Below are 24,425 nucleotides of genomic sequence, written 5' to 3'. Positions count from 1 at the left end.
GCCAGCCGCTTCCTTCCAGTCGCCGTGTGCCGCGGTTCCACGCCGTGGGGCTGCGTCACGGCTACGGGGCTGGCGCAAGGCAGGGTGCGGCCGCTGTGGCCCGTGGGGAGCAGGGGGGGCAACCCGTGCTCGGCTCAATTCTGCCCACGGTTGTGGGAATGCTGGTACCCGCTGAACCCCGTGGCCCGGTGACGCGTGGCTGGGCCACGGTCCCCGCTCAGCCCCGCGGCACGGGGGCAAGGACAGGGTCCCCCTCAGCCCCCCGGCACGGCAAAGGGACGGGGACATGGAGCAGAGCGGGCGCAGCCTGGTCTGAACCCGCCACCCCCCCCCCCCGTGCCGCCGCACACGTCCGACACATGGCAGCTCCGGCTATAAATAGCCCCGCGGCGGCAATCGGCTGAGCCGCGCTCGGGGCCCGGCTGGGGCCGACGGCCACCCCCAGCCCCACGGCACCATCCCTGCCTCGGTTTCCCCACCGCTCCCCATGGCGAAAGGTGGCTGGGAAAGGACCCGGTGGCCGGGGCCTGCCCGGTCCCCAAAGTGTCCTCTGGCACAGCGGGGATGGGCAGCGCCACAGCGTGCCAAAATGGGTGGGAAGGAGGGGGGGGGGCTGCACCGAGACACCCAGTTCAAGGGTGGAATCCAGCAGCCTCGCCAAGCTCTGCTTTGGCACTGGGTGCCCAGAGCGAGGACACAGCCGATGTCCCCCTGTCCTGCGCCCCATGGGGACCCCGCAAGCCACGGGGCCAGGGGCAGAATTGTGCCGGCACACACTGGGGACACACCGTGGGGACAGGGGAAACTGAGGCACGCCAGGGACACGGGCACCCCCACCCTACCCCCACACCCAGCACCCCATCCCCGGCCGGGAGTTGCCGAGGGGGGCAGCGGGGGGTCCTGGGGGACAGGGTGGGATGGCTGGATGCGGGGCAGCGACGGAGCCCCAGCCCCTCCCCGCTCCCCCGCCTGCCTGGGGCCCCCGCACCCCCCCCCCAGCCAGGGAAGCTGCAAAATTAGGTCAAAGCGTCTATTATTTAACACAAGCGGAGGAGCTGGGGCCAGGAGCTGGGGGGAGCCGGGGGGGGCTGCAACCCAGGAGGAGAGGGGTTGGGGTGGGGGGGGGCCAGGGCCAGGCCCCCACAGCCCTGGGGCAGGGAGGGAACGGTGGGGGGCAGAGGCAGGAGCCAGCACTGAACCAGAACGACTTTATTAATGCCAGGAGATAGAGGGGGCCCCCCGCTGTCCCCCCACCCTCCGGCTGGGCACAGCCTGGAGCTGAGCACCCCCTGCACCCCCTCTACCACTGCTGGCACCAGGACCCTCCTTCCTGCAGCTGGGGGCGTGGGGGGGCCCCAGAAGGCTCCGAACAAGCCGGGAGCCAACACATCCCTGGGTCGTAGCATGGAGCAACGCCGGGCCCCGGCGTCACACGTGCCGGCGTGGGAGAAGAGCCGGGAGCACCCGCTGTCCACGTCCATTGCTGTAAAGGCGCTGGGAACCCTCAGCTTCAGCCACACAAAAATAGTAATAATAATATTAATAATATTAATAAAACTGCCCCAGACTGAGGGCCCCGAGGCAGGACTCCACAAACAACAGCCGAGGTCTCTGGGAGCCATTTCCCTGCTCCCGCCGCGGTCCGGCCAAACCACACGTCACGCGCCGACGTCCCACCCGGGGCAGCGTCCGCCCAGCCCGTGCCGAGGGGCCACGGGGAGGGGGCCGCCGGGGAAGGGGGGGGTTAGCGCAGCCCTTGGGCCAGGATGCTGCCCACCAGCGCCGCGTCCTGCAGCGCGTGCTCCACCGCCGCCTCCTCCATCTTCAGGGAGACCTGGGGGAGAGACGAGAACCGCTCAGCGCCGCCGGACCCCGCCGCGCCGCCGGACCCTGCCCCGCCGCCCCCCGCCGTACCTTGGCCAGCCGGGCCTCCTTGGCCTTCTTCAGCTCGAGGACGCCGCGGGACTCCAGGAGGGTGACGAGGGACAGACACTCGGCCTGGTCGACGGCGGGGAGCTGCTGCCGCCGGCAGACCTGGCCGTAGGCGTCGTGGAGCTGGGGAAGGCAGGGCGGGCGTTATGCTGCGGCACCGCAGGCAAGAGAGACCGCGGGGACACCCGCCCGCTCCCCAAATCCAGCCCCGCGCGGGTCCCACCGCCGCTCACCTTCCCCAGCGTCACCTCCGGGCTGCGCAGGTGCCGGGCGAGCAGCAGCAGGGAGCAGAGCAGCACCTTCTGCTGCAGCGGGAAGGCGTCCTGGGTCCCCCGGCCACCCCCGGCCAGCCGGTCCCCAAACACCTCCGAAATCACGCGGGAGACGTGCAGGAGCCCCACACGCTTGGGGACGGGGGATGCCGGGGAGTCACCTGTGGGACAGAGAGGGCTGCAGGGGACCTCGGGGGGATGAGCAAGGGGTGCGGGTGCCAGCACAGAGCAGGTGCCCCAGAAAGGGACCCTGGACCCGCTATTAAGGCCAGCCCGGAGGTGTCCCCCGCAGGGTTTTGGCTCTGGCGGCAGCAGCTACTCACCACCAGGCAGCGGCTTGAGCAGGGTCTGGCTCCGCACCTCCAGCTCCACCACCTCCACGGCGCGCCTGGGGAGAGACAGCCCTGAGCACCGGGCAGAGCGGCACCCCCGGCACGGGGGAGCTGTGTGGGGCTCGCCAGGGCCACGCTGGCCCTGGGACCGCTGGATTTTGAGGCAGGCGCTGACCTGCAGATATCCAAAGCCTTGCGAGCGTCACCGGAGACCGCGGAGACCTTGCGGGCGCAGAACTGGAGCGCGGCGGCATCCAGGACGGGGTCACCAGCCACCTGCCGAGGCACCGTATGCTGTCAGCCTGCGTGGGCAGGGACACCCCCCTCCCCGCCGCGTCCCCCTGCGTCCCTACCTGCCCCAGCCGCTCCTGCAGGATGGCGGTGAGCTGCTCCCTGGTGTAGGGTGGGAAGTGCAGCAGTTGGGGGCTGCCGGCCAGGTGGGCACCGAGCCTGGCCAGGCTGCGGTCTGTCAGGTCCAGCGCGTTGGCCAAGCCTGCGGGCACAGCGGGGCGAGGAAGGGAGGGAAGATGAGGGCCATGCCCCAGAGAAGGAGCGGGTGGGCAGGAGGGGGGTGCAAAGGCAAACCCCCCCATCCGCCCCCCAAAAGAAGGACGGTCCCCAGAGCTGGCAGTGCCATGCTGCTGCGCACTCACCCACGAGGACGAGCCTAGAGCCGGGCAGCCGGGGCCACTCGAAGAGGGTGTAGAGCACGTCCTGCCCCTTGCTCTCCAGCTGGTCCAGCTCATCCAGCACCAGCAGGCTGCGGAGGCAGGAAGAGCCCGGGTCAGCCCCGGCTTTCCCCACCACCCCCGCAGCCCATTCACAGTACCCCAGGCAGGGAGAGCCGCTGCCGGGGCCACCTCTCCCGGCTGGCCACGCTCAGGGTATTGAGAGGAGACCCCACACTGTCACCCCCCCAGGCAGAGAACTCACACCATGGGCCCCTGGGCCGTCAGCTGCTTCTCCAGCCTCCGCACACCCTCCCGGCCGGCGGCCGCGGGCAGACCCAGCTGCTGTGCCACGGCGGGGAAGACGCCCTGCGGGCTGCTCAGCGACATGCAGTTCAGGACGATGGTTTTGCTCCCGGTGAGCTCGTCCTGCCAGGGACAGGAGCGTTACACTGCTGGCCACCCACCGCCGCCCTGCCACGCTCGGCTCTTGCTCCTCCTGCCAGTGCCCCCACCTTTCCTTGCCAATATGCTCCACCAGCACCCCCAAACCGAGACCCCCAGCTATGGCACACCTTGCAGTCGAGCAGGACGCGGCTCAGACAGGCTGTTTTCCCAGTCCCGGGGGCTCCGGAGATGTAAAGGCTGCCAGGCTGGCGCCCACAGACGTGCTCCCGCAGAAACTGCCGGATGACGCCCGTCTCCTTCTCCCTGGCGTAGAGTCGGTCGGGCACAGCCGCATGCAGCGCCCGCTTCGCCTGCTGGTAGCAGGTACCTGTGCCGAGGAGGGAGAGGGCTCAGGGGGGGTCCACAGCACCACCGGGACCCCGTCCCCCCTCCCTGACTGCACTCACCTTCCTGCCTGAAGAGTCGGGTGCGGGCAGGCTGCCTGCCAAGGCCCAAGCTCCGGGGGGTCTCCTGCCCGCGACGCCGAGGGGATGGCCCTGGGCTGCTGGGCTTTTCGGGGGAGGTCAGGGGGTCCCCAAAGAGCAAGCGGCGCCCCTGGTTCTCCTTGCTGCGCTTGGCCGGGGAGGAGGGCAGGGCATGGGGGACGTTGCAGAGGTTGTCGTCACCTGCAGAGGAGACGGGTCAGCGGAGCAGCCGAGCGCGCGGGCCCGACCCTGACGCTCTTGCGGTGCGCTTGTGTGTGAGCAAGAGGCTGTTTGTAACACGGTGTCGCTCTCCCCAGGGGGAGGTTTCGCGCTTCAGCCCCCCCCGGGCCCCGCAGGAGCAGTTTTTCCTCCCAAAACCGGGGGAAGCCACAAACGCAGCTGTGCGGGGGACGGGACAGAACTGGGCCCGTCCGCCTGCCCCAGCCCCACCAGGCGAGGTCCCAGCCTCACAGCTGCCTTCGGGAAAGGGATAACCCCCCCCACCTTGCCCGGGGGGGTCCCAGGGAAGGGGGGGGGGGGGGCAGCTCACCCAGGCGCTTGCAGGGGCTCAGGGGCAGCGCTTTGGTCCGGGCTGAGCGTGTGCCCGGGGCCCTGGGACAGGGCGAGAGCCGCAGGGCGGTGGGGTCGGGGCTGCCGGGGTCGGAGCCGCTTTTGCCCGGGGGGGCGGCGGCGAGGCGGCGGGCGCTCCTCCTGCGGGGGAAGCCGATGGTGGACTGGTGCTGCGGGCTGCTGCTGGCCATGGCGGCGGCGGCGCCGGCGGGGGGGTGCGATCTGCGGGTGGAAGAACAACACCGGTCAGGAGGGGAGACCCCCGGCTCCCGGCCGCCCCCGCCTCCCTCCCCACCCCACCCGGCTCTGCCCCCCCCCAGCCCCATCCCACACCGCCGCTCCCGATATCCCCCCCTACCCGGCACAGCCGTACCCCGACCCCCCCACGTCCCCCCATCCCAGCCCCACATGCCCCCGCCCCCCCCCGGTATCCCCCCCCCCAGCCGCTGCCACCGACCTTGTCGCGCCAACTCAGCCCCGGCTCCGCACTTCCCGCCACCAGGCCGAGCTGGCCCCGCCCCCGCCTCCCCGTTGGCTGCGCCGCCCGCCGCCGCCGCCAATCGCAAAGTCCCGCGCCAAGCGCTGCGGCGGGAGGAGGGAGCCGCTGCCGAGCAGCCAATAGGCGAGGGCGCGCGAGGCCTGCCGGGAGGTGTCGTGCGCGGCGCGCAAGGCGCGCTGGGAGTTGTAGTCGGCCGGGCAGTGCGCCCCCCACCGCTCCCAGTGCCCCCTCTGCCTCCCCAGTACTCCCAGTGCCCCCCTCCTGCCTCCCCAACACTCCCAGCCCCCCATCTCGCCTTCCCAGTGCCTCCCAGTACCAGCCTTGCTGCAGGCAGAGAACCCTGGCTCTCAGCGACATCCCCCCAAAAGAGAGGAGGGGACCCCAGAGAGGAGCAGAGCAGCCCTGCGGCTTAGGGACACCCCCCCCCCCTTCCCCGGCCACCCCCCCAGACACTGCCTTTGAAGAGTTGTGTATCTTTATTACTTTTATTTAAATGCAATTTCAAGCTCCTCAGTTTTTATTCTGTTCCCTCTTAAAACAGCCCCTCGTTCCCCCAGGAGGGGCAGCCAGCGCTCAGGGAGAACCTGTTTTTACCTTTATTTAAACCAAAGGACAGCGCTGGGGGGGGAGGGGGGGGCTCATCCTCCAGAGAAACCCACCCCAAGCGTCCCTCACCCTGCGTGCTGCCTCACTTCAGCCTGAACAAGGAAAGTTTCCATCTTCGTAGAAAAACAAAACAAAACAAAACAAAACAAACACCCCCCCCCGCCCAAACCAACCCAAAACAAACCCCGAAACAGTTAGAGGGGAGGGTTTAGTACACCCGCAGTGAGCCCACCTTCCTCCTATAGTACAAGCTTTTTACAATGTACAAAATAGATCAGTAACTACGGTTAATGTCCAGCCCACCCCGGTACTGCGAGTAAATACAGAGAAACCAGCCCGGTACCAACAGTCGGACAGGGTAGTGTGTAAGGCAAAACGTCAGCCGGAGCCCCCCCCCCCGGCACAGGGGCCATGGCCCCCAAGTCCCTTCCTGTGCTCCCCCCCCACCCGCCACATAAGAAACAGAACGAACGACCCCCCCACACGGTAACAGCACCCCTGGTTTCCTCCACAGATAATTAGTGTCTTCCCGTTAAAATGCTCTAGTTTGGTAATTTAGCGTTACAAGCCGGGCTGCCACCGCCGGGCGCCTCCTCGGCCCATCAAAACCCAGCGGTGTGAAAAGCCGTCGGCTGCGGCTGTTTTGGGGTGAGACGCTGCTGGGTGGCATCAGGGATGTCGCCCCGTGGGAGCAGAGAGGGGGGTTCCCCCCCCCCCAGCCACCCCACAGCCCCCCAGCGCCATCAGGGTCTCCCTGGATGGTCCCGCTCACCCCCCACCCCCACCCCCCCCCCCGCTCCTCCACTGGCTCCTGTGCAAAAAAGCAATCAGCTGCGCCGGGGTAACGAGGCTCTGCCGGCCTGTCCCAGCTCCCCCTCGCTCCGCTGCCGGCGCAGCCGGTGATCACGCAACGTGTCCATCTCCAGACCTACCCCAGCTCCTCTCCAAGCCCCCTCGCTCCGCCCCGGCCCCGAGGAATCGGGCACCGAGCCACCTCTGGTCCCGACAGCCAACCGCACACGGCTCAGCGTCTTCCTCAAGTCCTTGTGCTGGGCTCCCAGGCTGTGGCTGGACGCGGGGTCCCAGCCCGACCCAGGGTCCCAGCCCGACCCGGGATCTGCAACGAGCGAGGAGGAAAGGACCCATCTGGGCTTGCCAGCAAGGTCACCGAGTCTTGGGGGAGATGCATAGATGAGGGTGGGCTGGCGGAGAGAGCTGGGCCGGGGGTATTTGCTCGCCCTGGTGCAGCTGGGAAAACCAAAGACGCTGGGAGTTTCTCATGCAGGATCCTGGGGGGCAGGGAGGTGAGGAGGGTCTGTCTGAGGAAGGGGAAGGAGGTCCGCGTCTCTGCTCAGGAACAATCCGCCTGTGCAGCCTGCTTTCACCTGGGGATGGGGGGCAGAGGGGGGGCCCCACGCGTAGCTGAAAGACAAGAAAGCCCATTGAAACCAGAACCTGCACGGAGATGGCTGGCATGGCATGCCCCATGCTGCTGGCACGCACTGGACTGGCTGCTCCCTGGCCGCCAGCACCGGTTCAGAGGATCACCGCCCTGGTGCTCCGCAGAGCAGGATCTGGCACGTCTGCTTTCCCTCCTCCACACCCCCGCGCCAGCTGCCCCCCCTCATACTCCCTGCGGAGATCTGGAGCCTGGGATTTGCGACTCGAACCAGCCGCTGCAGCACGCATGGAAAGCTCAGGGCTTTTCAAATCCACATTAAACATTCATCGCTCTAAAAATAAACGAGCATCCCATTCTCCCCGGAGTCTCCTCCGGGATCCGCAGGGCTGACGCGCAGCAGCAGCGCAGCAAGGGCACTTTGCGCTGTGCTGGCAGCACCGGGTCCGAATGCCGCTGCTCAGGGCCCCGTGGAGGGGCTCGTCCTGGGACACGCAGGGGCTCTTCACCCCCCCAGCCCCTGCCCAGCACCAGCTTCAGCCGCAGGGCCGGCTCCTGGGGTGCTTTTGTAACCGCTCCAGCACCAAAGGCCCTTAGCGCAGGCGGGAACAAGCCCTGCGGCGTTTCTCTACGCAGGCTCAGCAGGCAAAAGAGGGGGCAGGCAGGACGTGACATCCACACAGCCCAAATCCTCAGGGCCCCCCCGCCCCCCAAGCACAGCAGGCTGCCTTCAGGGCTCAGCACCCTGGGGAATGTGTGCAGGCCCCGGAGCAACGCTGCTGCACAGAGAAGGATGTGGATCAGGAGCCTGGGGCTCGGGGCGGCTCCTGCCAGCCCCTGCACAATCCACCCTGAGCAGGGACAAACAGGACAGCGGGTGGCCACAGCTGCACTGTTGTCACCTCCTGCCAGCCTCGAGAGCGCAGGAGGGGAGCCAGGCCACGCAGGACTGCAGGACACCTCCTCTTCCCTTACCTCTGTTTGTTTTGCTGGGGTAGATTCTCTGGAAGTATTTATATTCTTCTGGGGCTGGGAAGTCTTCGACAGGATGAAAGGAGTATTTGGATTCAAAGTCATCTGCAGAGAAGGGGGGAAAAACAGGCAGGTCAGGGAGGGTGGCTCTGGACGAGCACAGCTGAAGCCGAAGGACTCAGCTCCACATTGGGGCTTCCCCCAGCTCCAGCCCCCCCCCCCGGGAGAGCAGCAGCTGCCGTGAGCACAGATCCGTGCCTGGGGCCCCACTCACCCAGGAATGCTCTGACAGTGGAGATGGAGTCCCGGTGCCCATTCCGCACTGGTGGAGGAGGCGGTGGCGGCCCGGCCGGTGTCCTCGTGGGCGGCGGTGGCGGCTTCCCTCGGCTCGGGGGCTCGGTGGAGCCGTGCAGTCTGTAGGGGGGCGGGGGCGGAGGGGCATCACGCCCCCCGTTTCGCAGCATTGGCGGAGGGGGTGGTGGGGCTGCAAGAAGAGCTGGGTCAGCACCGGCATGGCCCACCGCAGCCTGCCAAGGCACGGCATCCCCAGGGCAAACCCTCCCTCTGGCAGCAGGGCCAAGGACATCCTCCGAGGTAGCTTTCCAGGCCAGCTGCTTAGCCAGACCGCGCCAGCGGCCAGCACAGCCGGCCCAGGGATGCTCCTACGCGCACCCAGAGATTTCCTGCTCGCTCCTGACATCTGCATTCCTCCCATCAGCTGCAGCAGAGGGGACTGGCCAGCCCTCTCCCCCACAGCTCACCACCCACACCCGGCAGGGCTGCTCCAGCCTCCCCCACGCTACCAGCCCACAGCTGGACCCAGATCACCCTCTGCACAAGAGGGGATCCGGGGAACAGCTACAAGCCCGCACACACAAGAGTTTGAGGGTAGCGGCTCCCACATGGAAGCAAGATGCTGCCTGTCGGGGCTGGGAAGCCACGTCGGCACAGCCACCGAGGCGGTGACAGGACCCATGGCCCCTCCGACCCACCTCTCGCTCCTGCCCAGCCTCCCACAGACGCACAGTGGCAGTTCATACTCCTCATTAGGCTAATTACACACAGACTAACAGAGCAGATCCCCAGCCGTAACTCAAAGGAGGGATTCTGGCAGGGCCGGAAGGACAGAGCGGCTTGGCAGGGGACCAGGCGGGAGCTGCGGTCTGGACGCAGAGCCCAGGAGCGCACAGGGGGGGCACCAGGGTGAGGCCATCGCTGCTCCCAGCAGCAGGGACACGCTCACACCCAGCTCCATGTGCGTGGGGGGAACGGCGAGCGGTTTTCACCCAGCCATGCCTTCGATGGGTGCCTGACACCAAAAGCCCAGCACCAGCAGCAACAGCCTTCATCACCAGCTGCACTCTGAACCAAGCAGCACCGAAGCCAGCTGAGAGAGGGGCAGGATGGTTCCCAAGGGCTGAGCAAGGGTGTCTGGCTGCACCGGCAAGGGAGAGGCTTCTCCCTACTCTGCCACAGCTTTTTGTCACTGCCCTGGTGACATTCAGGAAGCTATGGGGAGCAGCTGCAGCGTACACAGCTCTGGCTCCACCACGTTTTCACCTCCCACCCCAGGAGGACACATCAACCTCACGGGCAGGAGCTGCCCAGCCACAACCCTCTGCCAACATCAGGCCTGAAAGGAGCTGGATAAACAGGACAGGACCAGGGACATGTATTGAAGGTGACAGCCCAGCTACTGCCCCTGGCTCAACCACTACACTGACTGCCACGTGCAGGAGAAGCCTCACTGTGCCCCGGTGCTGACTCTTCCCCCGGCATCTCGTACCAGCCACCAAAGACCCCATGGGCAAGCAGCCGCAGCCTGACCCACCACGGCTGCTCCCAGGCACGAAGGAGCCGGGTCCAGCAGAGCAAACGGCTCTTACCTGCTCCCCGGCTGGGGGGGTCTCTGGCCGGCGGAGGGGGACGACTGCTCTGGAGAGATGGGGAGGCTGAAGCGGGTGGTGGCGGTGCCAGACCCCGCACAGGGCCCGGCGTCTTCCTGTGCAAGGAGTTGTGTCTCTGCGGCAGCTCCGGGGCAGACTCGTTGCTGGGGCTGGAAGGGCCATTGGGGACACCGGGGGGTTGCCGATAAGGGGGTGGTGGGGGGGCGAGAGACTGGCTCTGAGCCCCTGATCCCGTTCGGATACTGACTGGGGAGGGAGGGGGCTTGATGGGTGGCGGGGCAGGGGGTCCGTCCCTGCTCACAGACAGTCGCTGTCCCGGGGTGGGCGGCAGGGGCTTCTCCCGGTTGTAGGAAGACACCTTGGCACCGTGCGCCGGAGGGGGGGCGGGAGGTGCGGTGGTGCGGCGTCCCGGAGGGGGAGGCGGCGGGGCGGACGAGCTGTGCTTCATGCCGGTGCTGCCAGCGGTGTTGGGCCGGGAGAGGTCCGGCAGGGAGGGCCTCTGCGTGCGCGGCAGCTCTGGGGGAGAGGCCCGGCTGTTGTCAGCATCATCTTGAGGTCGGCTGTTGCTGGCTGGCACTGGGGGCCTGGGGGCGGCTGCTCTGGAGCCGGGGACTTGCAGGGTTTGCTTACTGGAGCTGTCTGCGGTGAAGGAAAGCAGAGTGACTGGCCAGGCACGGCGCGGTCCGGGAGTCAGCGAGAGCAACATGCGGCACTCCGTCTCCGAGCCTGCGCAGAGTGCGGGGCAGCCCGCCCGCTCGGCCGAAGAGGGCCAGACCGCGGGGAACGCTGTCTGGCACAGGCAGGGAGCTGGCACCGTGCTCAGCCACACACAGCTCCTCTCTCACCACTGCTATTCGCTCTCTGGCTTGCTGGAAGGCAGTTTGCCACAGAAAACAGCAGAGAGAAACGTTCAGCAACACACGCGACTCCTGGGCCCTCCAAGGAGGTTTGTGTCATGGGACACTGTGGCATGGAGAGAGTGCAGCTTGCCTGCGGCCACGCGTGGGGTGTTGATTTGGAGTCCCTGTCTCTAACCAGCTGAAATCCCCAGGCAAACACAGCAAGATCCTCAACCCCCTCCTGCTCGGGGACCTCCCCAGGGAACCCACACACAAACCACAGCCAGGCAGCCATTACCTGAGCTGTCCTTTGCTCCCACGGGTCTGAGCTTGGGCACACCACCTTGGAAGAGGCCGCCCTTTGGCTGGATCGCAGCTGAGCTAGACCCGTAGCTGCCACCACCACTGCCCTTGGGCTCTGAAAGGAGAGAGACAGAGAAGTTAAGCCTGGTATTATCAGCTCCTGCAACCAGGAGCCACTGGAAACCAGATGAGTAAGAGCCCAGAAGCCATCCCGAAGGGCAGAGCGGCACCCAGGGTGGGGCTGAGTGCCTCCCAGCGACCTGCCAGGCGGGTACTCACTTTCTAGGACTGGTGCGCTCCGGTCATTGATTTGCGTCACCTTCTTTAGCTTGGTCCCTTTACAGATATCCTGCAGGAGGGCCCCACGGCCCCGCTGCTCCTCTCGGCTCAGTTTCGGCGGCTCTGTGTTCGCCTGGAGACAAGCAGCAGCTCAGCAGCCCGCCTATGCCCATGGACACCCCGAACCACAGAGCAGGCACGGCCCAATCCCACCTTCCCCACTTCTCCTCTGAGCCCAGAGGCACCCCCACCCCCTGCCAGCAGACAGCCTTCTCCAGGGGGTCTCTTCCAGACAGTGACAGGTTATGCTGTTGCTCTACAGGGCGAGGTTGACACCCCGTGCTACCTAGACCTAAGGCGCAGCTCAGTTACAGCCACGTGCAAGATCTCCTGCTCTCCCAAGTCATCATGGTGCAGAAGACACTAATGCAAAAAAAGCCACGTGCAGTCCCTTCCGTGTACAGGCGCTGCTGCAAGGGAAACCGAGGCACAGCCCACGGACTGCCTGAAATGCTTGTAGGCTGGACTCAAGGATATCGAGAGACAACACAGGGGCCCTGGCAAGTAGCACCGTGTAGAAACAGGCCACCTCTCCGCCCTACAACCATCCAGGTCACCAGGCAGTGAGAAGACCCCTACCTGACTGAAGGTGGGAGGCGGCGGGGGGCCAGGCGGCGGCGGGGGTGGGGGAGGAGGGATCGGCATCTTGGCCCGGCTCCCGGCGGCTCTGGCTGCTCAGTGCTGGGGGCAAGCCTGGTCACTCATGCCTGCGGGAAGGGAGGAAGCGGTCAGGGACTGGAGGGAAAGCTGGCGAGCTGGCCATGGAGAAACATGGCCCCAGGCTAGTGTCCCGTGCCTGGAGCTCATGCGGGGCAGAGCCTGGGGCTGTTCTCTCCCAGCTGGCTCAAAAGGGCCACCTGGTTCTCCCAACACCCCAGAGCAGCAGGTCCCAGAGGTGGGAACCAGCACGACCCCCTGCCCCAAATCACCAGGGCCCCCACCCCAGCGCAGAGCCCACAGCTGAAACCCAGGACGTTTTTCACGCGACTGCTTCGCTCAGCAGAGAAAACCCGGCCAAGCTAATCCTGCACCATCAATCCAGCTCCTTTATCTGCAGCCGGAGGCTGCTCACGTGGAAGTGCGACAGGAGCCCAAAGCCTACAGCCCATCAGCAGGCACCGCGGCCAGCCCTGGCACGCGTCCCCAGCAGGCCCCTCCAGCCACGAACGCCGTTAAATCTGCCAGACGGATCACCGAGCAGAAGGCAGACGAAGCAGCGCGGTGCTGTCCTGTGGCTTGCACAAGGAGAGATGCTCCTGTCCCTGAACAGCCCTGACAGATAAGGCAGATTTTCCCAACCACTCAGATCCTACGTCAGTAATCTCCCAACACTCTGAAGGCTCTCTGCGCCCCACTCCACTTCCACAACTCCAAAGCCCCCCTTGAAGCTGTCCAAGCAGGCAGCGAAACAAGCTTTCCCAATATCGATCTGATTACATTTCAGTCCATCTCATAACAAGCCCAAAACAAATCCATCCTGCACTGTGGCTTACCCAGAATGGCTCCCAGCCCGCGCGGTGTTTTGCCGGTGGGGCTCCACAGAGCCTGGCGGCTCTGGTTGGCACCGGAGACTGAGCACAGAGGAAGCAGGGACAGGAAGAGGAGCCTGAATCACCTGGAGATCACAGGACGGGCCCCTGGCAAGCTCGTGGCTCTTACAGCGAGCAGGTAGGGCTGTCCCAGCAGCACCGGCTCAGGGAATAGGAATGTGATGACTGGAGGCCTCGCTCACCACCCCAGGAGTTTCGGCTGCTTGGGGCAGACCAAGAGGCAGGGGATAAATGCCCCTCTCCAGGCCGCAGATGTCTTTCCCCCAGGAAAACCTGTTCCTTAACCATTAAAGGGGACCACAATACCAACACGAGGTAAGTACAGGACAGTTTCACACCTGAAGCTTCCGACTTCTGATCCCTGACCTCCAGGGCACACGACCAGAGAGATCACAGATACATCCACCATGACAGTGAAAGTTTCTTTACGACCCAGGCACTGAAACCCAGGTGTCCACAACCTTTGAAATGGTTTGTATGTGGTATTAAAATCCAGATCCCTTCTGAGACTCACCTTCTACTAGATAAACTACAATTTAGTGATGCCAGGGAGGCCAGGATAAGACCAGGTCCGTCCTCACGTGTTAAGACATTCCCACTCCCTGTCATGGCAGAGGTGTGAGAACAGGAAAAACAGACCAGCGGCATCACTGCGATGCCAACAGCTCCACTGCCCTTAAGCAAACCACCAGTTCTCTGCGGTTCAGGAAAATAAGTAAGTAAACTGCCTTTTAATTAAAAGCAGCTCTTCTACCAAGTAAGAAACTCCTCAGCTACAGACAACCTTGTTGGGAAGAAGTTCCTCCCTCTATCTTCTGGTGTTTTCTAAGTCACTTGAGATCTCAAGTTCACCGGTAGCATCAGCCACACCTCTGCAGAGCTGGGAACGGTGCAAGCTCAAACCCGGCGTGACTCAGCAGGTCCTCGTCCACCTCACCAGGGAAGCCACCTCACTCCTGCCTCTCAGAAATGCACCCTTCCCTGATATGTGCGGAGCTACTTTGCTCCAGACTGAGCTCAAGGCCTTGCAAAGAAAAGCCAATATCTGTCAATTTTTCCTTCAGCCCTACCAGTCCCACCAAGCCGGGACGCTCCACAGACTGGAATGAAGCCTGGCAAACCCATTCGGCCTGTACCTTTCCCACCAAAGCAAGATCAGAGACGGCTCCTAACGTGCTCGTCTGGGACCTGCCGGTGCTGCCAGGACATGTTGCAACAGGAGCATTTTTCCCCCATGCTCCTTCCCACCCCGCAGCAAATCGCAGGGCCAGGACGGCGCAAGCTGCTGCCAGGGCAGAGCGTGATGTCGGGGCGACGGCACGACGGCGTCGTGGCACAACCAGCGGGAGGGGACAGGCAGGAGAGCCCCGACCTTGTTTGAACACCAGCAGCTGGAGGTAATTAGCAGAGATACAGCTGAGAAACATGCCAGGTAATGAGACTCCTGACTCCCTCTCATGTGTCACAGGCCTGAGCCAGCACAGGAGCAGTGCCAGCGCTGCAGGCCATCACCTCCACTCCTGACCCACAGGAAAAGAAACACCCACATCATCTCACCGTTACGCTCCTGCTGGTTACTCACAGGGTGACACTTCCCACCCAGCTCTGCACCTTGACAGCACTTTGGGTCACAAGAGACCCTTCAGATACTCCCACAACAGGGACACACTGCCTCGCTGTACGCAGATGGACGGACAGGGGTTTGTCAGCTGTTAGAAAACAAGTCAGTGCCACGTCTGCAAGGGAAGCATGCTGCTCAGGTCCCCCCATTTGCCCTGCTTCCCCCCACGTAAGCCCTGCGTCAGGCGGAGAGGCTAGGGACAATCCCACAGCAACATTACCTCCTGTAAGCACAGCCAAGGAGAAGAGGGGTATTTCTACAAAGAAAACCATGAGTCATTATCTCCCCATATCTAACGTGCCCTTAAAACTAGCGCCGCACCGAAACCAGCATTCAGATAAAGGCTCTGACCTAGAAGAGTGAGAGGAGGGGAGAGAAGAGTTTAAGCTAAAGCAGCTTGAGGATAAACTGGAGCTGAATTCCCGAGAAACAGGTCATTTCGTTTCAGCACACGGCCCCGTTCAGGTTGTGGATTAACAACAAAGGTCACATTGAAAAACCAAAATCAAGAGGCACCGAACTCAGCACATGGCAGCTGCTGATTATTTCATACCACGAGAAAAGCCAAGACCTCTGGGTGGAAACACTGGAGTGATCCATGTCTGTCTTTAAAATAAAGTCTAGATCTTTAATGTTCATGAAGACAACACAGCTGATAAAGATTAGGGAGACACAAGCTAAATGCTCCAGGAAAAAAAAGGGGGGGTTTCTCCCAGCACTGCTTACCACCCCTTAATGTCTGGCGTAGGCCTTACGGAAACCATGCCCTTTGAAACAATACCGCTCCGACAGCCGACTTCTCTGCATTTCTTCTCCTTTGTTCTTCGTTACCAGGGATCCTTTCACCAAGCCAGATCTGAGCCTTTGAGAGCTCCATATGCCGCGGCGGCAGCTCACTGCACTTGCAGGGAAAGTGGTTTGAAAGACCTGAATCGGGGCAGCGAGACAGACACCCACTAGATCAAAGCGCAGAGGAGAGCTTGTCTTCGGTTAAGCCAGGAGGGGCAGGTTTGCACGTTAGCTTTCCTTTTAAAATAAAAAAACAAAACCCAAGAAGGCTGTGAGAAAACTGGGAGGAAGACAACGTGTGAAAAGCTATCACTTTGGAGGAGAGAGAGTTCACTGAAATTGAGGTGACCCTGCAGAGAGCTGCTTCCAGAGCTGCTGCTCAGCAGCCACTCTGGACCCCACCATCACCGTAGCACTCCTCGCCCCACAGCAGCACCGACTGCGGGGCAGTCCTGCAGCATTTTCAATCAGCACTCCCCTGCCAACCCTGGGTTCAAAACACTATTAAAACCCAAGAATGCTACATTCAGCAGACCCCCTCTCCCATAAAACAGCTGAATTAGCCAGATCTGGCCTGGACAGGACTACACGCCACGTTTTTCAGGCATTTTTCAAGTCCCCATTTGCTGTGAAGGGAAACGAAATGCCTTCTCCAGCAAGCAGCCCTGGATCCTGCTCATCCCTTGGGAGGGTTTGCTTTTTTAGCAGGACAGGCAGCAGTGACCTTCAGATGCCATAAGCACGTTTCCTCGCTTTTCAGGGGGATTTGGGTGCTGTGGCAGATTTGTATTTCACAGCTACGCTGGCTGCCGCGGAGAGCCTGCATTTGCAAACCCGAGATGAAGCGCTTCATCCTCAGGGAGGCAGCGGCTTTGAACTGCAGATCAAGAGGAATTTCCAGCCCTCTGATGTCGGCTGCAGAATGCGGCTGCACCGGTTTGGGGACGACTTCCAAGGCTGGACCTCTCAAACACCCTCCCTCCCACCCCCGCCTCGCAGGGCGCCTTTATCTTCCACCTCTTCCCATCCAAACCCTCAGTTCCTCGTTACCCTGAGCACAGTCCTTCCAAATTCAGAGCCTGTCCTCCAAAGCCTGACATTTCCGCCCGTTCCTGAGGAGCGAGGGCTTCGGCAGCACTGAAGATGCGACATAAATAATTTATCCTGAAAGACAGCCATCGCAGGATTTAAGGTCATTCAGGCTTTTAAAATCGTATCAGCATGCTTTAAGAGAGCGAGCTGCCATCTCGATTTGGAGCGTCTCAAAGAGCCGGTGCATCTCTGCGTGCAGACAGACAGACACACTCCAGCCCCGCGGGACTCAGACATTCACTGTGAATTATTAACAATCCACGGTCACTGACAATGCATTTTTAACAAAACCCTGAACACAAAAGTTTCTAACGCCTCGGGGCTGAATTCCACAGCCCTTGGTGGAGCCACAGCTTCCCCATCCCTGACCATGGGACAGACCCCAGAGTCAGGCCATCCTTTAGCAGCTTTCCACTAAGCTCAGCTCGGTTCACTTGGCAGAGGAAACCTTTAATCAGGAGCGAGGAATCATGTCCTGACATTAGGGGCTGCAGCAAAGGGAAGAGCAGGAAAAGCCCGTCCCAGAAGGGCCCGCAGACTTCCCTGCCTCTCCCTGTCCCATGTGCCAGGCAAGAAGGGAAAGGAAGCCGGGGAGCGAGAGGTGGCACACGAGGGGACCGGGCGGGAACCTCTCTGAACCACCGCTCTCTCCGACAGACATCTCCAATTGTTCCAGCAGGAGGAAGCGGCGGGAGACGCAGGGACTTCCCGGCTGCTTCGAGGTGACCCACGGCTGGGAATAACATGCTGCATGGCCCACGCCTCATGGAGAACAATACGCCGCTGAATGGAAAGCAGGTCCCGAGCCCAGTGATGTTACTGTTCAGATAAAAATGCCTTTTTAATCAACTGCCAACATGCACCATCCCCTTCACTGTGTGCTCCAACGCTGTCTGTGCATTTAGAGCAAACAATTCCTGCACGCTGGAGAGGAGCCGGGAGCCCCTGAAGGCACAAGGAGAGCAAGGAAAATATTGGTGGCTTCAGGCTGCTCCAAGCAGGACAGGGAGCAGAGAAGAGCTCCAGCCACCTCTGAGAGCCTTTTAAAGCCCACTGATGCCAGGCTCATTTAGAGGCAGGCACTAACGAGCCACATCTGAGGCTCTGCACGGCATACCCAGCACAGTGTCAGTCTTTCGTTTCCGCCAGGCTGCAGCTGACACACTACCAGCGAAGAGCAAGGAACACCGAATGAACCCGTGGCTCTTCCGACCGTCACTCAAAACCGACAGTGCGCAAAGTTATCTGTAAAACAGCACCAGGCGCTCCACGGCGCAGAGCTTACGGTAGCGGCAGCCTTACACAGGAGCAGGCAGCCAGTCTCCAGCTCCAGCCTGCCACCCTGAGTTGACGCCGTCCGCTGCCGCAGCGTCTGCCAACACAGGTCTGAGTCACGAGGCAGGAACAGCAAAATGCCCAGGTGAAACTCTCTGCCAAAAAAAGCACATTAATTGCAGGGGGCCCCCACTGAAGGCCACACTTTCAAACCAAACCCCTGCGCCAAGCTTTTCTCCCAAACTCACCCCAATATCTGAGTGGTTGGCAACAAGCCGGCCCACCCTCTCAGCAGAAGCAACGCCAGGCCAATGCTGAGGGTCTGACATTTCTGGGTCTTCCTCCTCTGCCCCCCGGGAGAGGCAGCCCTGCCCTGGTGTGGGCCTAACAGGCAGAGTCTCTGCAAAAAGTCACTGTGCCATGAGACCAAACGGGCTGTGCCGGTGTTTTAGGAGAAAAGCCGGTGGTCTGCCCAGTCCCCAGGCCCCCACCCAGACAGTTTGGTTGTAACTGTGAAAAAAAATCCTGATAAAAATCCATAAGCTACACACACACGCTACCTGGAGGTCTCCTGCTCTGGATGGTGCATAACTGTGCCTTTAAAGACCAGCTCCAGCTTAAACCCCTGTACCAGCCTCCGCCTGTGTTTAAGCACTCGGCTTAAACACACCCGAGACCCCTCTGTGCGCCTGCAGCGGCCGCCCTCCTGCTCTGCCTGCAGTCCTTCGGCCCCTTCGCTCAGCACGGGGGCACCCAGGGCTGGGTTGGTCTCCCCTGCCCTGGCCAGGAGCTTCCAGGACAGACAGCCCCTCACTGTGCCCCCGCTGGGGTCTCTCCCACCTCCTGCCAGGCACCTCTGATGCTCCCTCCCTTTCTCTCTGCTGATGGGGCTTTCGGGGAGGCTGAGGACAGAGACCTCCAGCTCTAGTCCCTTTTGCCACCCCTCTCCTGCAGGCCAGAGGTGCTGGGGCTCTGCCTGCTCACCAGTCTCCCATGCCGACTCTTTTGCAAGAGCTGCTCCGAGCCCGGCTGCGGGAAGCAGCCCTGAAGGAGACGAGCAGAGCAGGGCTGGAGTGCGAGGTCTCCTTTTGTTCCACGAAACCCAGCCAAGTATTCTCAGGGTTTTCCTAGGCAAAGGCCAAGCAGATATACGCCGATTCACAATCCAGAATACACAGGGCAAGTAACCGAGGCAGAGTGCAAGTCGCTGGGCGCCGTCGGGAGGTGCCTGCTGGAAGGGCGCAGTCCCTGCCGCAGAACAAAGTCACCCCGAACCACCCCAAAGCCACAACGGCCTCACAGAAAGGAAGCAGCCACTCGGAAAACCATCGCTGACTGCTTCTAAAAAAATTAATTGGTTAAAGAAATGCATCTTTCCTCTAACTAGGTTTGCAGTCAGAGTCGTTAGGAGAAAATTTACAAGCTACCATAGAATACCCAGCACTTAAGTGTTATTTTGGGACACACATATACACTTGATGTTTTTGCAAGACCCTAAAGCTACAGAAACCTTACAAACGGGGCTGATCTGTGCCACAGGATCGACAGCACGGCTTATGGTGAGCAGAGCCCTTGCTGGGGCAGGAGGCTGAAGGTGGCAAGGGCCCGGCGACAGCCACAGCTGCGGGAGGTGTAAGAGTGCGAAGGAAGCGCCTGTGTCAATGCCAAGGGGAAACTGAGCCAAGCCCTGTCAGAGCGAGTTCTCCGCACAGTCGGATCCACACTCGGCTGCTTTTCAGGTCGGTAGGTGCCAAGAACACGCTGCAAATTTACAGCCGGTGCAGAGGGAGAGGAGGGCTTGCTTTGAGACATGATCTAGTAACGGGGTGTGACAGACGGAGAGACCCAGCGACAGGGTCGGACGGTCCTTGCAGAGGCAACCCCATCACTGCCAGCTCCTGGGCAAAGTCATGAGCACCCCCAGGCCACCGACCCAGACTCCAGCCCAGGCGAGGGAAGATTTAAGCCCCACATCTGCAGGAGGAAACACCGCTGGCCACGCAGGGAAGGTGCCCAGCTGCTTTGGTGAAAGCAGAGACAGGCCCCGGGCGAAAGCAAGAACAGCGTGCATCGATGCAGGAGCACCACGACAGCAGGTCAGACCTGACCAGGACACTTGAGCACGGCAGCACCGAATCCCAGCACGCAGGGCCCGGCACACCCACATCTCCCCATGGCCCAGACTACCCAGGGGCCACGCTGCGAGCAACATTTACCTGCCAAACAGCATTTGCAACTCCCCTCACCTGCTCCCGCTGGAAAGGGGAAAGCGGAGCTCCCCGCAAACCTCCGCACCCACCCAGCAGCTTCTCCCCTTTCCCCACAAGCATTCCTCCTGAGCTGCCTCCACCCCGGGGGTTGCCAGAGGGAGAGTCTGCGCCCAGGGCATGGGGCTGCTGCGGCTCCGGCTGGTGCAGCCAGTCCTGCCCAGCAGCAGGAATGTCTACGGTTATGGTATTGCACGTGGGAGACACCAGAGGAAGAAAGGGGAGTGGGGATGGGCCAAAGGAAGCAGAGAGGCACCCAAACCCCAGAGCCACACCAGGGCATGGAGCTCCACAGCCTCTGTGCTGCAAGAGACCTTGCAGCTGGTTTCAGCTCCCAGTACCGCAGCCCCCCCCCCAAAGCCGGTGATGAAGAAGCTGGCTCAACTCTGGAAAAGACCATTTAATTTTTGAACCAACCTCGTAACATCAGAGCAAGGAGCAAGCCCTGGGAGCTGTGCTCGTTCCAGAGCTGCCCTGGCAAAGGCAGCAGGAGAAACCTAACACGCTCAGCCCCTCGTTAGGAGGGCACTTTTCCCCACTGCTCCCTCCTCCCACCTTTGCTTCCCAGCAGAAAGCTACTTCTTTGGCAGAGCAAATCTGCCTTCCTTCCAAGCAGCCAGATGTAAGTAAGTAGGTCAGACAAGGACCAGAGCGCCTCGACAACAGCACTTTAAAGCAAAGCAAAGCGGGAAGCGAGCCCTGACCTGGAACATGCCCCGTCACCTTGGCGCTGGCGGAGAGGGGGGGCCCGGCATGCCTCACCTCGGAGGGAATGCGTTCAGCAAAAGCAGAAAATCCAACAGCAGCAGAGTGGCACTCTGTGCAGTGACTTTTGTGTCAGGGTCTAATACCCCACGGCCGCAGCAGCCGAAAGCTTTGCAGCCTCGCACGTCTGCGGCACCAGCCAGCCTGCCACGGTGCGGAACCACAGACCTACTTTTAGTGGCAGAAACTAACTCAAACTAGCCCAATTCACTGGAGAGGGAGGCAGAAGGGTGGGCAGCGGTGGTAAAGGTGGCACCGGTCAGACGTGCTCCCCTCCGTGCCACGCTCACGTCTCAGCGCCGGGCACGACATACGCTCCAGATGGCACCAGCTTGGCACGCCGTGGCCGACAGTTCCCATTTGTTCACAGTGGGACGAAGCCAAGCCCTCCCTCGCCCCCCAGGGCACAAAGAGGGGTCTGTGCTCCCAGTCCCAGAGCAACCATGGGAAAACAGGCTCTGCCTTTGCATTCCAGCAACAACGCATGGCTGCGAGTGGGGGAGCCGCCGTGCCACCGCCTGGCAGCCCCCACTGCGGGGAGCGCAGCCACCGTCACGCGAGGTGCAAAGAGGGGACATCTCCCCAGGGGTCTTGGCCGAAGCAGCGGTGCCAGAACACCTCAGGGACACGACACACTGGATAAGCCGAGACAGGCAGGAATGAAGGCAGGCAGCTGAGCTGTGAAAAGCAGAGGACGCACTCGCCAGGTAGCTTTGCCCTGGAGACCATGTCCGAGACTGAGCCGGGTGGATTCACACCTCATCTGCAAACCAAGCCGACTCCTTCGGCAGCAGAGACGGGAGTCAGGTCAGATTAGATCCTCTCTGGCAGCCGTCAGCAGGGCAGTGACACTCCACACCAGAGATCAGGCCAGGCCAGAGCAACCCAGGCGGACACCCACCCGCAGCCAAGTCTGCCAAAGGTAAAACGAGGCCGATTTGGGATCGCGGCACCTCTCCAAGGGCTCCTGCTCAGCCCAGCGCACAGGCTGCGGTTCATTGAAATTACTTTCATGCAAAACCTCTGCCTCCACCTGGCCTGAGGACGTTGCTGCACCGGCTCCTTGCTGCCGCCTTTCCCACCGGCTGGGGGTGGCAGCAGCCCCCAGCCCATGTTTCGCCTGGACGGCAGGGTGAGGAAACCCAGAGCAGTCACGAGGCGTTCAACTCCCCACATCCACCCATCAGCTGAGGGTCAGGAGGCAGCCAGCATCTCCTCCCTCTGCATCCTACCCCACAGGCCCTGGAAATGCTGCCCCAAGTCCAAGCAGGTTTGGCGGGAGGACGTGGATGGGACACAGCCTGGGCCCCCACCCCGCTCACCGCAGGGGGGTAGCTGGACCAGAGCCGTCGTTAACAGCAACAGGGACTCAAGGCAAACCACTGCAAAAAATCTGTCTCTGAGCAGTGCTTGGAGTATAAGTTGTTTCAGAGAATGCTGCACAGCACTGGGCTTGCTGGAGCTTTGGCCTGCAGTGCCCCAAATCCAACCTGACCGCTGCCTCCCCCAGGTCTGGGCTCACTGTGGTTCCTCTGTGACAGGGCAAAAACCAAAACAAGCAACACCTTGATGGGAGCACAGCCCCGAGGAGGGACAGCTCAGTGTCCAGGCACACTGGCTCAGGGATGCAGCCCACCTGCTGGGCTCATCCCTACATGGCACACGTACCCCACAGCCTGAACCCACCCGTGTCTCTCCCACATCGCGGCCGAGGACATTGAGGCATACTGGGAACTGCGAACAGAGAGCCAGGGTGGGCAAGAGCCACTCGCCAGGGCCAGCCGCAAACTCAAGGGCAGGCGCAAGCTGCATCAATTCTGCTGAGTCTTCATGGGGGGGAAAGGCTGCAGCTGCTGGTGCCACGGTGCCACCGCTGTCCCTCTGTCCCAAAGGACACATGGAAAAAATATGCTACTTATTTCATTTGCTTACAACCAGGGCTCTGAAGGGGTCTGGAGTGTAAACCCACAGCAGGAATTCGGTCCTCAAGGCCAGGGCACTGCCTGGGCAGCATCTGGCAGGGGCAGGCACCGCCGTACAGCTACATGGGTGGGGAAGGCCTGCAGACCGGGAGCACGCAGCCGCGGCCGTGTTTACCCAGAGCAGAAGGGAAAGCTCAGCCTCCACCGTGGCACTCGCAGCACTCTGCTGCCCGGCCATATGCTGCCCCGTGCTTGGGTTTTCGCAGGCAGAGGCTGCTCAGGCCGCAGTTTGCCAGGGCTGGGCCAAGAGGAGTGACTGGACCATGACGCTGCTTGGAGACCCTGGTCCTGGCCTGACCCTGGCAGCATCATCCCCCCGCCCAGGACGGCACAACCAGTCACCCAAACCCAGAGTCCCCCCTTATTCCCCCAGGGATGCACTACTAGAAGGGGGACAAAGTGAAGAACGTGACGTGCACCTCCCCGTGACATGGGGAAAAGCAGGGCAGGGGGTGGGAGAAGCTCTCCCTGGCATCCCCGCAGAGACCCCCGGCCTCCACCAGTGCCCTCTGCCAACACCCCTCCAGCACAGCCGTTCCCAGCTGCACCAGTGCCTCCCCTGGGAAACTCCCCCACAACCGTCCCTACGGACCCCGCTGACCCCCGCGCAGAGCCCCCCGCACCCACGGCCGCCCCCGTCCCACCGCAAACCCCAAAGCGCTCCCACAGCCACCCCCGCCCTCCCGCACCCCGAAAGACCCCGGCGAGCGCGTCCCCCTCCCCAAAACAGGCCCCACACAGATCCCAGCGCCTCCCCAACACCCCCCCCCCCTCCTCACCCGGCCTCACCCCACCGACCCCGGGCCACCCCACAACCGGTCCCCGGGCTCCTCACAGGCCCCGCGCAGCCCACCCTCAGCCACCGTACCCCCACACGGAGGCCCCGCAGCCCCCGGCCCGGTGCCCCCGCTGCTCACCCGCCGCCCGCGGCCTCCTCCCGCCGCACCCGGAAACGCGGCCCCGCGGCGCCGTCCGGCCTTCAGCCGCCGCCAAACAAAATGGCGGCCCGGTCGCGCCTCCTGCGCCTGCGCCGCTTAGACGGGGAAGTAGGCGGGGCGCGGCGGGGCGGTAAGGGCGCGGCGCCATGCTGGGGAGGTCGGGCGGCCATGATGGGAAGGGGGGGTCTACGAACGGGGAGCTGCGCAGGGCTCTGGGGGCGCCATCTTGGGAAGGTCACCTCCGCGGCGGGAGCGCCTGGTTTCGCAGGCGTCCACAGGAGCGAGGGGAGCGCGGCGACGCCGAGGAGTAACTCCCCGCTCCGAGCCCAGCCGCCGCTACGGGAAAAGGTGCCGAGGCCAACACCCGGCAACGGCAGCCAGCTCCGCGCCGCCCGCCATATTGGGAAGGTCGGGCGGACTGCTGACGGCCGCCATATTGAGAAGGTCGCACCCACGTGACTCCGCGCTGCCGCCACCTTGAGAAGGTCGAGGCCCCCCCCCCCGGTCGGTAACGGGGGGGACCGTGCCCGTGACCCCTCCCGCTGCTCCCGGCATGACCTCACCCAGCAGCACGGTTATGACATCACTCCGCAGCATGACATCAGGAGACGGGCGCCGGGATAGCCTTTTATTGGG

At 62.7% G+C, this 24,425-nt stretch overlaps 2 protein-coding genes across 6 annotated transcripts; both read right to left on the bottom strand.

Moving 5' to 3' along the window:
• Window positions 1-1,232: 1,232 nt before the first annotated feature.
• CDC6 (cell division cycle 6) lies at window positions 1,233-5,109 on the bottom strand. The gene is made up of 12 exons (XM_075036939.1): window positions 5,104-5,109; window positions 4,627-4,868; window positions 4,059-4,277; window positions 3,780-3,979; window positions 3,470-3,633; window positions 3,190-3,296; window positions 2,890-3,029; window positions 2,712-2,812; window positions 2,528-2,592; window positions 2,166-2,365; window positions 1,915-2,055; window positions 1,233-1,834 (listed from the first exon to the last, which is right to left on the bottom strand). The coding sequence occupies exons 2-12, from the start codon at window positions 4,835-4,837 to the stop codon at window positions 1,745-1,747; spliced, it is 1,638 nt and encodes a 545-aa protein (XP_074893040.1). The 5' UTR covers window positions 4,838-4,868; window positions 5,104-5,109; the 3' UTR covers window positions 1,233-1,744.
• A 502-nt stretch (window positions 5,110-5,611) lies between these two features.
• On the bottom strand, window positions 5,612-23,882 carry WIPF2 (WAS/WASL interacting protein family member 2). Of its 5 annotated transcripts, none has more exons than XM_075036522.1 (9): window positions 23,769-23,826; window positions 15,408-15,707; window positions 12,090-12,217; window positions 11,451-11,583; window positions 11,167-11,286; window positions 10,009-10,668; window positions 8,397-8,606; window positions 8,126-8,227; window positions 5,612-7,173 (listed from the first exon to the last, which is right to left on the bottom strand). In XM_075036522.1, exons 3-9 carry the CDS (start codon window positions 12,153-12,155, stop codon window positions 7,133-7,135), a joined length of 1,332 nt encoding a protein of 443 aa, XP_074892623.1. In that variant the 5' UTR covers window positions 12,156-12,217; window positions 15,408-15,707; window positions 23,769-23,826; the 3' UTR covers window positions 5,612-7,132. The 5 variants fall into 5 exon arrangements, with proteins under 5 accessions (XP_074892623.1, XP_074892621.1, XP_074892622.1 ...); XM_075036520.1 differs by lacking the exon at window positions 23,769-23,826 and adding an exon at window positions 16,521-17,323; XM_075036521.1 differs by lacking the exon at window positions 23,769-23,826 and adding an exon at window positions 16,521-17,323 and having other exon boundaries at window positions 15,463-15,707.
• Between the last annotated feature and the right edge of the window lie 543 nt (window positions 23,883-24,425).

This window comes from Buteo buteo, chromosome 9 (genome assembly GCF_964188355.1).
Source record: "Buteo buteo chromosome 9, bButBut1.hap1.1, whole genome shotgun sequence".
Lineage (NCBI taxonomy): Eukaryota > Metazoa > Chordata > Aves > Accipitriformes > Accipitridae > Buteo > Buteo buteo.
Note: the sequence above shows the minus strand (reverse complement) of the source record. Positions and strands in the feature narration are given on the sequence as shown.

Coding starts and splice junctions, on each gene's coding strand:
- WIPF2 (XM_075036519.1), bottom strand. CDS start 12,155: ATGCCGATCCCTCCTCCCCCACCCCCGCCGCCGCCTGGCCCCCCGCCG. Junction 11,584..12,089: donor CGCCTCCCACCTTCAGTCAG/GTAGGGGTCTTC, acceptor GCTTGTCTCCAG/GCGAACACAGAGCCGCCGAA. Junction 10,669..11,166: donor GGGAGCAAAGGACAGCTCAG/GTAATGGCTGCC, acceptor CCTTCACCGCAG/ACAGCTCCAGTAAGCAAACC.
- CDC6 (XM_075036939.1), bottom strand. CDS start 4,837: ATGGCCAGCAGCAGCCCGCAGCACCAGTCCACCATCGGCTTCCCCCGC. Junction 3,297..3,469: donor ACGGCCCAGGGGCCCATGGT/GTGAGTTCTCTG, acceptor CTGCCTCCGCAG/CCTGCTGGTGCTGGATGAGC. Junction 3,030..3,189: donor CTCTAGGCTCGTCCTCGTGG/GTGAGTGCGCAG, acceptor CTGTGCCCGCAG/GCTTGGCCAACGCGCTGGAC.